Here is a 14478-nt window from a genome sequence, read left to right as displayed (position 1 = left end):
GCATTCATCTAACTTGTCAATCACAGGTGTGTGAAATAAAATATTATCAATGGTGGAGAGAAGTGTGGAGGGAGGAGGCAGACAGGGGAGGGAAGTTGTTTGGTTTCAAAGTCTCAATATTTCACGCTAGTTTCTGTCCTCGCTCTTTAAGTCTCATTTGGGCTGTCGGTCATTTAAAATGACCGACAGCCCCTTCGATGCATACTTAGTCTCACTCTTGGGACAAGTCGCTTCTTACACATTTCCTCAATCCCTTTGCTACCATTTATTTTTCTTTACTTCGTTTTATATCATGTATTCCCGTAGTGGTGAGGCAACAGAGTCTCAAAACACAGTCGTGGTTTTAACATGCAGAAGGCGCGGGCGTGTCTTCAGCCCTTCCAAATGAGCCGTGCTGCTCGACACAGAGACCCATCCCTTTTTAAAAAACAAAAATATAAGAAAGCAAGAAAATATATGAGCGAAGGAAAACAAAGAGACGCGGAGCGTTAATAGAAGCACACACTGGCAAAGGCAGACGACGCGACCGGCGCCACCAAAGGCTGCTTCCCTCTTGATGTAGCCGGCTCTGTACTGGATCCAGGCTGAATAGACGCCTTAATTGAATGTCTTCCAGTTCCCTTCCCCCCCCCCCCCCCTCCCCGGAGTCCTCCCCGCCCCACCCTGCCCCCCCCCGCCCCCCCCAGCCCCCTCGTACGAGCAGATTAACAAAGGAAACAGGCACCACTGTGCGGCTGATCATTTCGGGGTTTACTAATTGTGAACGTCACATGTGAGCGTGCGTTTTTCCCTTTGATCAACTTTAATGGCGAGCAGATAAAAGCGCGGTGTTAGCCTGCGGGCTATTCCCCTGCTAAAGATGGCCGCCGCATCTTCCCCGTCAGAAGACATTGGAGGAGAGGAGTAGCATGTGTCAGTGGTCCGGATCCACCATCAGCTTTTAAGCATCCCTTAATATTGATGGTCGAAGATCTTTTGGGTTTGATTCGGATACGTGTTTGTGTGTGTGTGTGTGTGTGTGTGTGTGTGTGTGTGTGTGTGTGTGCGTGTGCTCGAGTGTGTGTGTGTGTGTGTGTGTGTGTGTGTGTGTGTGTGTGTGTGTGGTGTTGGTGTGTGGGTTTGTGGTGTATGTGTGTGTCTGTGAGTGTGTGTGTGTGTATGCCCACATTCATGCGTTGTACATCCTTGCATACATGTGTGTGTGTGTGTGTGTGCGCATGCAAACACACACACACATGTATTCACACACCTGTTGTACCTGTGTGTGAGTTTCTTCTCGGAGCGCCTTGTGTGTGCGTGAGGGTTGATGTGGCGCGCGTTGTGCCCCCCAGGGAGCGGACTGCGGCGAGGGGATGAGGAGGCGGAGCCTGTCGTGCGTGGTGCAGTGGGCCACCGGCTCCTCCACCCTCTCCACCCAGCCGGTGGCCGACCGTCTGTGTGGAGACAGGGTGCTGCGCCACAGCCAGCAGGAGATGGAGCTGCCTTGCTTCGTGCCCTGCCCAGGTAACCAATCGCCAGCCTCCCCATACTTAACCCCCCTGCCCCTCCCTCCATGCCACGGCCGCCACAGACTCTGCCATTTAAGAACTTGAATAGCTCTATTTGTATAGTGCCTTTTACAAAGCAAGGGTTGTACAGAACAATTGAATAAAACCAGAGAATAAAATACAGAATGAATAAGAGACATTAAACACATATACTAAAAACAGTACTTCTTCTTAAAATAATAAGACGGCGTGCAGTAAGATAATAGCAGCACAGAGTTAAAGTCACTGTGTCAGGAGGAGTCCTAAGAGTGAAATGAAACAGGGAAAGACTTAGCGTGGACTGCTGATAAGTAGAGCAAGCTCAATCACGCTGCACCTTCAAGGAACGTAAGACACGATGCTCATCGGCTGTCAGAATTGTCATCCATAGATATGAAGACGTAGCTTTGGCGTGACAAGGTCTAGTCAGGTTTATTCTTATAGTTAAAGTTCTCTTTTACATCCATGCGTTTGTTCAGTCCGCCGGCAAATCTTTTTCCGTCTGCAGACCGCTGAGTAACTGTTAATAAAATACATCCTGTTTCACGTTTGTTCCACCATGGGGCTGTTTTTCTATAACTTCTGCTGCTGGCATACGGCCCGCTATTGGTCACACTTGCATGTCAATCAAGACCTCCTCCTGACATTCCGGCGGTTCTTGACACAGTTAATCAACGCTGTTTCCCAGACTTTCTGTTCTGTCTAGGCTCGCTCAGCGAGACCATGTCCTTTTAGTCGCGCAGCTGAAGCTTTTATTCGCTCGGAGGCCGACTCCCCAGAGGTGAAATCGAAGAGCCATTTTACCCTGCACCTGGGAGGCCAATATTTCATTTATTTTTCAATCTCCAATGTATTTATAACATTGAATAACCATAGCTCCTCGCTACCAAACACAATCATCGGCCAGGGCCCCTTGCATGGTTTGTATCGCAACGAAGGTCCCCTGCTTCAATTTCGGCCATGTAGAGAACTCGCAATAATAATCTGTGTTTCGTCGTGTCGCAGTCCATGAGGATCTATTTGAGTCTTTGGTGCCTCTTAAAAGAACCGAGCGCGAGTCGCTGAGCTATCTTGCGGGCAACAGTGGATCGCGGATGGCTCATTCGATTGCCAGTTCGATTCCTCCATTGTTTTGCGCCGAAGGACCCCCAAAGTCACCTCATTTTATGCATTCTCTCATGCGACTTCATATCATGGCGCCGATCCAACCTGGGATTGCATTGGTTTTGTGTAATAAGCCACACAGCTGTGTACAAACACAACCGCTTAGTTGGGGAAAACAGACAATACTTAGAAAGAATAACGACAATGTGTGTTTACATAAGGCCGTATATTTAGCCCCCCCTTGGATGTATCTTGCGAGTTGGCGTGTGCTTCGAGCTTTGTATGCTTAGTGCCTGTGTGTCTGTCTAAGTCGCTTCTGTTCTGTTCTCTTTTTGATATAAATATCTTATGCACTTGAGAGTTTGTGTGTGTCTGTGTGTTTAGCGTGGCATGTGTGTATGAGTGTTTGGTGTGTGTGTGTGTGTGTGTGTGTGTGTGTGTGTGTGTGTGTGTGTGTGTGTGTGTGTGTGTGTGTGTGTGTGTGTGTGTGTGTGTGTGTGTGTGTGTGTGTGTGTGTGTGTGTGTGTGTGTGTGTGTGTGTGTAACGGTGCGGCTGCCCGTTACCACAGGCAATGGACACAAACAGGACTGACACCGGGATTTACAAGTACCCTTTTTATTAAACGCACACAGTTAAACATTCAAACACTTTCATGACGCCACCTGCAACACACAAAAAACATACGTTAGGAGGAAGCCTGTCATGGGACATGGCACAAACAAGGACATCGTAAAAAAACACTCACATTACGGTTGCGCTGGCTTCCGGGTGTCGGGGGCTGCGGGAGGACCCGACGTGAAGTCCGGAAGAACATTTGTGCGTTGCGGGGGTGACGTCAGACGGGCGAGACCAAGTGTGTGGGGAGAGAGGTGGGGTACTTGAGGAATATTTTAGGTGTCAGGGAAGTAGGGGGTAAGGATGGGGTTTAGACAAATAGGTCGGTAGTAAGGGGTGTAACTAGGGGTGGGGATAGGTAAATCAGAAATGTGTAGGGGAGGGTTAATTGAATTAAGAGTGGGATGGTTTGGGCCAGGTAGGATATATTCGGGTGCAAATCATGTAGGTGGGGCAGAAGGGTCTGAGGTGAGCTGGTGACAACACCTGGCCCTTAGGCCAGCCAAGGGCTTCATTAGTGCCGAGGGGAAGACGGTTTTTGGATTATTGAATGTTTAGATGTTGAGTTATTTTGAATTATTGATTTCGGTTTTTGTTCATTCATTTTTGCCTCCATACGGACCATTTCTTTGTACCTGAATAAATTCAGGCCAACGGCCTTGCTCACATCCCACCACTGCCTCCAATCCTTCCACCGCCGCAAGGCTCATCCTGGTAACAGGGTGCCTGATTTTGTGTGTGTCTCTGTGGGTGTTTGTGTCTTTATGGGTGTGCCTTTATGTGTGTCTGTGTGTCTGTGTGTCTGTCTGTGTCTTTGTGTGTGTGTCTGCGTGTGTGTGGCTCATACCACGACTGAATGACTGAACGGATCCCCACCAAGATGAAGCATAATGAGACGCTTCAGTCCACAGATAGTGGTTAATGGAGGGTCGGGTTGGGGGGGTGTGGGTAGTCTGTGTGTGTGTGTGGGGGGGGGGCGGGCGATCAAAGGGCTCAGCTGAGCTGCGGCGGCTATGCAGCTCCGGATGAACTTATCAGGCGCCGGCGTCCTTAGCCAGAGAGAGGATAGCCGGTCTCGACCTTGAGCCGGGAGGACGCCTCTGTGTTATTTATGGCGCCCGCAGAATAGATTGATCCCTCGTCCGTCCGTCACAGAGCCGATCAGTCTCCCCGCCAGCGAGCCGACACTTCCCTCGGTCGTTGTGTTTGTCTTGTTGTCGTGTTTCTTTGGTCTTGGTTCAGTTGTTTGCTTTTGTTTTTAATGACAGATGAATTTCAATGTTGGATGGCGCTGCTCGTCCACGCTCCTTTGAGTTACGGAGCGCCTTGTGTAATTTATAGCCTGCGTGATTCATTATTTCTTTTTCCGGCGCGCGCCGCTGCCGTCTTGAGTTATTTGTTTGCGTCGGGCACATTATCTGCCGCAGACGTCTGGGGAAACGGCTGGATCCGCTTCTAATTTTCCACTCTCTCGCCCGGAAGGCACTTAAAAATGTTTTTCCCGACGACGTGGTTCAGAGGCAAAGTTGAGTACAAAAACAAAAACAATTGTTCGTCTGAGAAACAGCACTGCTTTCATAATCACCAGTGGCCGTGGTGCATGGTTTATAACCCGTGGCCCCGTGGTTCTCTAGCGGAACAGCGCTATCCGGGCGCTCGGCAGCACGTGGATGAAGCGCTTGTGATGCGAGAGGATTTTTGATTTTCAACCCGGGTTTTGACTCCAACATATCACCACTCTAACCCCCATTTTCTATGATAGACCGATGTCGTCCCTTTGCTTTTTATTATTTATATTCATTTTTATTTGTTTGACATAATTTTCGCACCATGAGCACCGACTATCTCTGTCGAGATTTCTGACGGACGTATCCGATAGATCCGGATCGACGGACACGGCCAGAACGAGTCTCTCCTCCATTTTCTTGGTTGCAAGGGTGACGAGTCCCGCCCCCTCTCATATACGATTGGTTGCCTGAAAAAGGAGTGACAGTGACGACATCGGCGCCTTCTGAAAAATGTCGATAAAAACTTTTTAAAACATTTGAAAACTGTTAAACAGTTGCAAAAAGACCCTCAGAAAACAAACATTTGTGGACATGGGCCGTTAATGCTTCATTCTTTTGTACATTGTCCTCCCCCCACCCAAGGAGACTGTCATCTGACGGAGTGGTCGTCATGGAGCTCCTGTCAGCTGACCTGCCTGGAGGGGCGGAGCTTCGAGACCACTGGGCGTCAGGCTCGCTCCCGGGCCGTCATCATCCAGGTTCTGGAGAACCAGGACAGCTGCCCCCGACAGGTGTTCCAGACCCAGCCCTGCACAGGTACACTTGGCTCTGTAAAGGACCTCAGTACTTAACTCTGTAAAGGCACATAGTACCTAACTCTGTAAAGGTACACAGCAAACTCATGTTTCCCTGTATGCGGTACTTAACTCTGTAAAGGTACGCAGTATCTAACTCTGTAAAGGAACGCAGTACACTCATGTTTCCCTGTACGCGGTACTTAACTCTGTAAAGGTACGCAGTATCTAACTCTGTAAAGGAACGCAGTACACTCATGTTTCCCTGTATGCGGTACTTAACTCTGTAAAGGTACGCAGTACCTAACTCTTTAAAGGAACGCAGTACACTCATGTTTCCCTGTAAAGTCATGCAGTACTTAACCATGCACAGGTGCGCAGCACACTTATGTTTGCCAGTAAAGGCACGCAGTTCTTATCTTTGTGAAGGTACATAGTACTCTGTAAAGTTACACAGCACTTATCTCTATAAAGGTACAAAGTATTTAACTTTGTAAAGGTACACAGCAAACCTATGTTTCCCTGTTAGGGCACCCAGTACTTGTACAGATGCAAAGTACTTACTACTCTAAAGGTACACATTACTTTGAACAGAGGTCCTAGCAGACCTTTTGCACGTTTTAAACATGCTTCAACTTTCAAACCTGAGCACGACCCAGGTCCAACTGTAGTCCTGAGTCTTCTACAGCTCAAACCATGTCCGGGAGCATACTTTGAACTGTGAATTTGAGACCCTGCTTGGGTTGGGTTTTATTTTTTATTTTAGTATGAATCGAAAGTTCAGAAAGACTATGATGAAACGCGTTGCGAGTTCATGGGCTCTTTCAGGCGATTGCGATTTTCTCTTTCTGATCCAGCGAGCGGATTGTTTAACATTGTGTGCCGTACAAATTTGTGGCAAGTGACTTCACCTTCGCAAACCGGAGGCAATCAAAAAGCGCACTTGTTGCTTTCCCTGCTGTTTGTTCTTCAATGTTTAACTGAAGGGATGAGAGGGACTGCATTGTCCCTGACCAAGCCTCCACAGGAACCAGCTCTGACCCAAAAGCACCCGCCAGGAAGGCGGAGCACTTCTTTAATAAAACAAAAGCCCATCTCTCCAGCAGCCCTCTTTCATCTCTTTTTATGCCTCACATTTATTTGACTCTGGTGCACGACAGAAAATAAGCGAGTGGTTAGGGTTAGAGGAAAGAAGAGACCAAACAAACAAGCGGCTTTCTGCATGGCAACCGTTGGCATAAATATACTCTCTACCGAAAATATATACAAAGATATATCCTGTTGAGATACATATTTAGGGTTAGCTGAATATATTTAGGTTTAACAGAATACATCAATGTATATATTCTGTTCATATTGATAACAACCATCATCTATCCCACAACACACAACAGAGAAATAAATCCTATTTATACCCCTAGTGGTGTGCCAGAGTGGTCAGGGCTGCTGAGAGTGAGGGGCTGGCTCTGGGCGACTGTTGGAGAAGGAGTAGGGGGCTTGGCTGTCTGATGTGCACGGGCAGCCTGTAGTCATGGCTGAGCGCGTGAGCCAGCGCCGACGGCTAATGAGCTTCTGTGCTGCTGGCTCTGCCCCTGGTCAAGGGGGGCGGTGCTACGACTTCCACTGGCGGACGGGCGGCTGGAGGGACAACGCCAGGGAGGTGTGGTGCCAGCGCTCCGACGGCCTCAACGTCACAGGTGGGCCCGGGGCGCACGCGCACCGCATGGAGGCTCAAGCGCACGCACGCACACGCATGCTCATGTACACACGCACCTGCACGCACGCACAGATGCACACACACATGCGCACACGCAAAACACACACACGGAAACGCACGTGCCGCCCGTCGCACACATGCACGCAGACACGCACACATGCACGCAGACACGCATACATGCACCAGCACACACACACACAAACGTGCGCACGCATGCACGATTGATGCCAGGGGAAATAACAAACTGCAATCAGCTGAAGTTATCTGCTCTTTTTTTTTCCTCTGTGATACATGCACACATACCTTCACGCGTACACACATGGTCACACACACACAAGTGCGCGCGCACACACACATCGTCGCACACATACAGAGTGTCCAGTCATGGACTGGGGAGACACCCATAAAGATGCGTGCCAGGAGCATCATTTAGTGAGGGGGACGTTTTGGTGCAGTGTTCCTCTGGAAGTTAACACCTTCTTATTTGATCTTCCCGTTCTGCAGAACGCTCATTGATTTCTGCTCCCCCCACAAACATAAGTGATCAATAAGCCTGCGACTCTGCCGGCAAGGGATCCATATAAATATAATCACGCATTTGTATTGGTTGGAAATGAAGTAGCACATGCAGGCGCGGGAAACGCTGGAATGGTAAACGCACGCATGGGTGGTACGGAGGGGGGGGGGGAGAGGGGGCTTTGGGCAGGGAAAGGCGAGCCTGGGTGGTGCTCTTTGGGGGAGCTGCGCTTTAAATGGAGGGTAAGAGGAGATCTTAATGCTGTGAGGAACTAAGAACCTGTCCTCACCGAATGCACACGCAGCAGGAGTAATCCGCCCCCCCCTTCCACACCTTCCCCTCGGTGTCTCGCTCTCTCTTCCTCTCTCTCAGCCTCTCACCCCCAGCTCTCCCTCTCTCCTCCTCTCTCGCTCGCTCTCTGTCACCCTCTCAACCCCATCTCTCTCTTCCTACCTTTCCCTCTCTCCTTCTCCCTCTCGCTCTCTCTTCCTCTCTAATAGCCTCTCACCCCAGCGCTCTCTCTCCCTCCCTCTTTCCCTGTCCCTGTCTCACCCCCTCTCTCTCTCTCTCTCTCTCTCTCTCTCTCTCTCTCTCTCTCTCTCTCTCTCTCTCTCTCTCTCTTTGTTCTCTCTCTCTCTCTCTCTCTCTCTCTCTCTCTCTCTCTCTCTCTCTCTCTCTCTTTGTTCTCTCTCTCTCTTTGTTCTCTCTCGCCCCCTCCGTCTCGCCACGCTGAGCGGGAGGAACCAGAGGCATCACTCTTCTATATTTTGACACACAATTGTGCCACGGTGGAATTAAAATGTTCCCCAGGTTGATCAGGCGGCCTGATAAGGTCCGTCTCGTCATTCATCTGGCATGACACACCGTTCAGTCGCTGATCAACGGTGCAGTGGTGATAATGTGTGTGTCTGTGTCTGTATACGATTGTGTGTGTCTTTGACTGTATCTGTGTTTGTGTGTGTGTGTGTGTGTGTGTGTGTGTGTGTGTGTGTGTGTGTGTGCATACGTGTGTCTGTGACTGTGTACGTTTGTGCGTGTGTGTGTGTCTGTAACTGTATTTCTGCGTCTGACTGTGTGTTCGTGTGTGTGCATACATGTGTGTTTGTGTGTCTAACTACGTGTGTGTGTGTGTGTTCCTCCAGGGGGGTGCTTCTCTCAGAACAGCCCAACCACGGTGCGCTACTGTCACCCTCCGTGCACCAAACCTTTCTCCCGTTGCACACCGGTAAGATCGATGCCCCACCCACAGGCTTCGTGTGTGTGTGTGTGTGTGTGTGTGTGTGTGTGTGTGTGTGTGTGTGTGTGTGTGTGTGTGTGTGTGTGTGTGTGTGTGTGTGTGTGTGTGTGTGTGTGTGTGTGTGTGTGTGTGTGCGCGCGCTTGTCTGGCATGCATGTGCTTGTGCTTCGATTCATTCACTCCAGCTTTGAAACTATAAAGTTCTCTAAAAACATAAACACACACACACACACACACACACACACACACACACACACACACACACACACACACACACACAGCTAGAAGTTAACCAGATAATAGCTGTTGAACGATGTAGGTTTAGTCGTGCACATGCAGCTGCCGGGGCTGCATGAGGTTTGTTGGGCAGCAATGGACGTTTAAGCTGTACTGCCCCCTAGTGGATGTCAATTGTAACTGAAAGTAAGTTGAGTTGTGAAATGAGTTGTATGACTAATGTAGGACCTTCATGGTGAAATAACTCAAACCAAAGTAACTACGCCGATATACATACAACACGTATTACATTTTTGTGTTCAAAGCCGCAATTTGTTTCTTTTCAACTAGCTTGTGGCTTACTTAAGTTTTATGTAGTGTCTTGCCTGATAACTGTGAAGGTCTCAATCTTACTCATTGAGACTACAACTTGACTGTTTCATAGTTTGGCATCATACAAATATTCTGAAATTCATCCGTTGAAGAACTCGTTTCATCGAAAGTGTAGATCCCGTCATCGATGTGCTCCACGTCTCAATGTATAGTGGCATTTCGAAAGTAGAATCATAAATCAGCTATCACTGCCACCGAGTGTCAGGGTTAGCCTTAAATCTCTCCCTCTCCCCCTCTCCCCCTCTCCCTCCCCTGACGGAGACAGAGTGGGGTGTGCGGGTGTGAGCGCGGTTACACGGAGGTGATGACTGCGCACGGTTTCCTGGACTACTGCACCAGAACTCCGGGCGCGGACCACAAGAAGGCCGACGTGAAGACCAACTCCGGGAGGTTCCGACCGGGACCGCCACACACCCAGGACTTCTTCAGTGAGTGGTCTTTGCGACCCGTGGGCCCAGGTACTGACCACCGTGTCGGGGCCGGTTTCCGTGTATAAGAGACATTCCCGACCGTTGTTCTCATTCAAAATGGCAGGAGGGGTCTCAAAACTTGTTCAAAATGCCTGTCCTATATTAGTAGGAATGTTGTGTTTATTATTAATTTGATCATTTTAGGTAGTTGTATTAGTTTATTAATTATAGTATTAAACTATTTTAATTGATTATCTTTCACGGATGTGTGATTCTAAAGCAGAGTTTCTTGGGCAGAAACCCTCGCCTGTGAGGCTTGCTGAAGAAATATTCGTATTATTTCTAATCTATGGACGGGATTAAAGCGTCTGTGTTTTCTGCTTTAACAGATGGAAGACTTAGGCTGTGGGTTTACGGCGTCACTGCGGTTGGATTCATCCTAATACTGTTTGTAATTACTGTATCATTCCTGCTCTGGTATGTATCTTTATTCCTCTGGATGTCTAAATGTTTTACTTTAGAGATTTCATCAAATCAGGGAAATGTTAGCTAAGGACAGAGTTGTCTGGGTTCTCATCAAGCAGAGGAATCCCTGCTCCCTTCTGAACGGTTTACCTAGGGCACAAGGGGTAGTTAATGTTAGACAACTCTAGGAACATGTAGGGTTGCTAGACAATACAAGGAATTGGAAACAAAGTTTAAATTATTAAAAGTAAACAACCCACCTTTCCATCACAGGGGCCACCATAAAATATTATGCTTTTATGAACTTATTTTGAAAATATATATTTTTCCTATATTTGTTTGGCCTGACTAGCAAACGCCATGGTAAACAATGACTACATTTGGTGCCTTACCGACTTTTGTAGCGTACAAAAATAGTCCACAGAACCGTCATGTCACTTTTGGCCGCCAATTCTACACTTAGGATTTACTCAGGCATCAGTGTTGGGTCGCCATCTGTGTCAAGCCGTTACAGCAGCGAAGCTTTGTTGACTTCATCTGCCTCACAGACGCTCGTCAGAATAAGGCTGTGCGGACGGACTTACATATCCGTTTGACTCGTTTCATGGGCCAGAGACGGCGCAGAAAATTGCGACATTGTCACTCGATGCGCTTCATTTGAGACGCGTGCGGTGAGAAAGCCGTTGATTTACGCCGCGATGTCACCGCGGTTCGGAGTGGATGAGCAAACGGTTCGCGAGCCATCAGACCTGTAACGCAGACAACACGCTCATGAAACCCCTCATCGAGTACGAGTGTCACAGTTAGGCCCGACTGTCGTCCGTGCCGCTCCGTTAAATGTGATCCGATTAAATCTCACGCTTGTGTCGTGTCACGCCCCCTCCGTCTTCTTCTCCTGTCTCCGCAGTAAACCCTTCAAGCCCCCCAAGTCGTCCTCCCCGCCCCAGAAGGCGCTGACCCTGGCCTACGACGGCGACGCCGACATGTGACCCCGCCTCTCGTTCACCTCCGCGAGAAAACGCAGCTGGCCCGGAACAGACGCAGACCCCCCCCCCCCCCTCCCTGCAGACTCTTTTCCCACACCGCATTGCCTACCACCCACCCACTCCATCTGGCTGTTGGTCTGTCCGTACCACTGTTGCTCCGGGGTCGGTGGCGGTCATTAGCCGGACGTTCGGCGACCAGCGGACGCGTCACGCCTCGTGGGTTGAGCAACAAGTTTAAAGACTGACCCGTCCCGTGCTCTCGAACACGGGACGAACCCGACGGCCGTAGTCCCATCGTGTCCAAAATGCTATCGTGTCGTCCCGAATGATTGGATTTCAGTCTCTAAAACTCTTTTGACAGACTATAACGTACAGAGAAAATGTTCTCTTGTGGACTTTGTACGCATCGAGATGCCTTCGTGAAGAGGTGTGTTAGGGACTAAACGCAGATTCCTCCAACCCCAAGGAGGGTTCCTGTTTGCTGGAGACAGGCACCTGTGTGGTGGAGACAGGCACCTGTGTGATGGAGACAGGCACCTGTGTGATGGAGACAGGCACCTGTGTGGTGGAGACAGGCACCTGTGTGGTGGAGACAGGCACCTGTGTGATGGAGACAGGCACACTTGTGGGCTAGAGACAGGCATCCGTCGCCTTGGTGAGGCAGACACAGTTCAGAGACTGGGGAAGTTGGACCAATGGAACATGTGGATGTTTGATTTGTGGGACTTTTAAAGATATCTCAATAGGTCCCATGTTGTGAAACAAAGCCTTTGTTTGACAAACTGATCGAAAAGAAAAAGAGCTCTATGCACTACATTAGTGCTTATTCATTTTTCTGTTTCTTGATTTTATTTCAAACAACTTTTCTAGTGTTTAAACTGTAACGGTGGGTTGAATTGTGTTTATGTTTACGATGCCATATTTGGTTGTGGGTATGGTTGATTGTGTGTGTGTGGGTGATTGTGCGTGCGTTTGTGTGCATGCATGTGTGTGTAGGGATTCTGAGTAAACCAAATGCAAGCTTGCCTTGACTTTTTCTTTTAGTACTAACATAGTGACCCACAATTTCTCCCAACTCTCGTCAAAGGTATGACTAAATTACATTTAAAAGTGGTTTGGTTTTGTTTGTAAGGAAATGAATCGCATAATGCCATCTAGGTGTTTTAAATCTGTGAATCTGTTCAGCACAACATCAGGGACCATGTACTCATGGTAATTGAAAGAACTAAGTGATTGACTTGAATGTATTTATTTATATATTTATTTACCATGGATATTTGTCGTTTTTCACGATGAAGACAATGTGGGTTTATGCTGATGATTTATTCTTCTTATTCATTCTTAATTTGTGTTTTCTATAAATCTTTCATTCTGCTGCCATGACAACAACAAAATAAAGAGCGGAAAAGGGTGATCTTTTATGCAGTCCAGACCAGAGGAGTGCTTCAAATTCAAATCACTTACAGCCCGGTAGTATGGCAATGCTTTCCACCAGCACTCTTTACAAATCACTGCATCCTCTGAACCCAAATAATCTCAAACTGCTGACCGCATTATTCATCAGACCCAGAATTGAAAATTCATGCATATTTTTTTAAACTGTAATCATAGGTTGTCTTCTTGCACTTAAGTGTACCGCTTAACCAATTGAGTTTCGTTGTTTCTTTTAAATTTATTTTTCAATTGTGAATCCCAAAAGTTTTTTCACAAATAACTATAATCTATCTGGTTGTTAGAATCGTTCAAGAACGATTCTATTTCAACAGCCATTGTATGTATGCATGCTTGATCTTTTCTGGTTTGAAGCTACAAGTGACCTTGCAATGACCCCGTTTTACATGGTACCAAAACATTTGATTGCTGTTTACTTTAGATATGTTTCCATTGATATTTGGCTCGTCAAAATGACAGAATACAGATGACGTTCAAGATATTTCATTTGGGACATGACCAACGTGTTATGGATTTCTCAAAGACCAAATGATTGGCCGCCTTCTGATATCTTCTCTATTAGAGGTTGCAGCCAACCACTTTGAGGCCTGTCATGTCAGACTTATCATTTTCATGGCCGTTATTACAGAGTATTTGGACTGTATGTTAAACCATTATTTACACTGATATCAAACCATTTGTGTGTCTATCGTGTGTATCTGGTTGGGGAAAGAGATGGTGACAAAGGCAAATAAATTGTTGTACATTCTACGCGGGGCGACTGCATCTTTCTTCCATGTCACGGGAGTCTCTACGAGTGCCATTCAGCCCTGTTCCTTCAGACCGAGAGACGGGGAGCAGCGAGGTGCGAGTCGATCTTGATGAGATTCACTTTGCTTGCATCCCACGGTGATCTCCATTGACTCCTCTGTTCTCTTGTCTCCATGCCTATAATTACCTTCTGATGGCCATTCCTCCGAGGCCCCGAGCCTCTGCCGTGCGTATAAAAGGGGGGCTGATAAGACTCACGGTGCTGCCAGCCCCCTCCCCCACCCTTCTGATAGACCCCAGGGCTCGATTGGAATCGGTATTAAAATCTTTTTGTCCGATCTAATTCATTTATTTACGGGCGCCGCGGTCGGTTATGAGGAGGGGGGGATCAGGACGGCGGTGACGAGGCTGCCTGATGCGGGGCTAAAGGGCTGCAGGACCCTGTCATGTCCAATTCATCCACTGTAAGTGGCTGACACCGCCAAGGGTGGAGTTTGTAATTGTCTTCAGGGTTCGGGGGATCGTCTCTGGGGGGGGGGGGGGGAGAATGAGGTTTAGTTTAAATCATGCTTCAACCATTGCCTCCAGTTCAATTACTGGACTGGAGGATTTTTTAAGCTGAGCTTGAGTGTAATATTTCAAGGAACAGAGAAAGGTTGGCCGTACTTTTTGCTGCAAGGTGTGGGAAAATACGTTCAAATAGGGCCATATTTGGGGCCCATTTAACACTGACAAATTTGAATTGTCTTGAAAATAAAATGGAAATGAAACCTTGAATGGTTTATCA

General features: G+C 48.0%; 1 protein-coding gene across 1 annotated transcript in view; it reads left to right on the top strand.

The window, feature by feature from the left end:
* Window positions 1–13691, top strand: part of thsd7ba (thrombospondin, type I, domain containing 7Ba) — a 116254-nt gene extending 102563 nt beyond the window's left edge. Inside the window, exons 23-29 of the mRNA XM_030343939.1 lie at window positions 1332–1503; window positions 5397–5570; window positions 7150–7245; window positions 8925–9007; window positions 9894–10086; window positions 10428–10515; window positions 11411–13691. Coding sequence (XP_030199799.1) covers window positions 1332–1503; window positions 5397–5570; window positions 7150–7245; window positions 8925–9007; window positions 9894–10086; window positions 10428–10515; window positions 11411–11492 — 888 coding nt within the window. The 3' untranslated portion in view covers window positions 11493–13691. The remainder of the gene's footprint in view (window positions 1–1331; window positions 1504–5396; window positions 5571–7149; window positions 7246–8924; window positions 9008–9893; window positions 10087–10427; window positions 10516–11410) is intronic.
* Window positions 13692–14478: the final 787 nt, after the last annotated feature.

Source organism: Gadus morhua, chromosome 20 (assembly GCF_902167405.1).
Source record: "Gadus morhua chromosome 20, gadMor3.0, whole genome shotgun sequence".
Taxonomy (NCBI): Eukaryota; Metazoa; Chordata; class Actinopteri; order Gadiformes; family Gadidae; genus Gadus; species Gadus morhua.
This window is presented reverse-complemented; position numbering and strand designations above follow the sequence as displayed.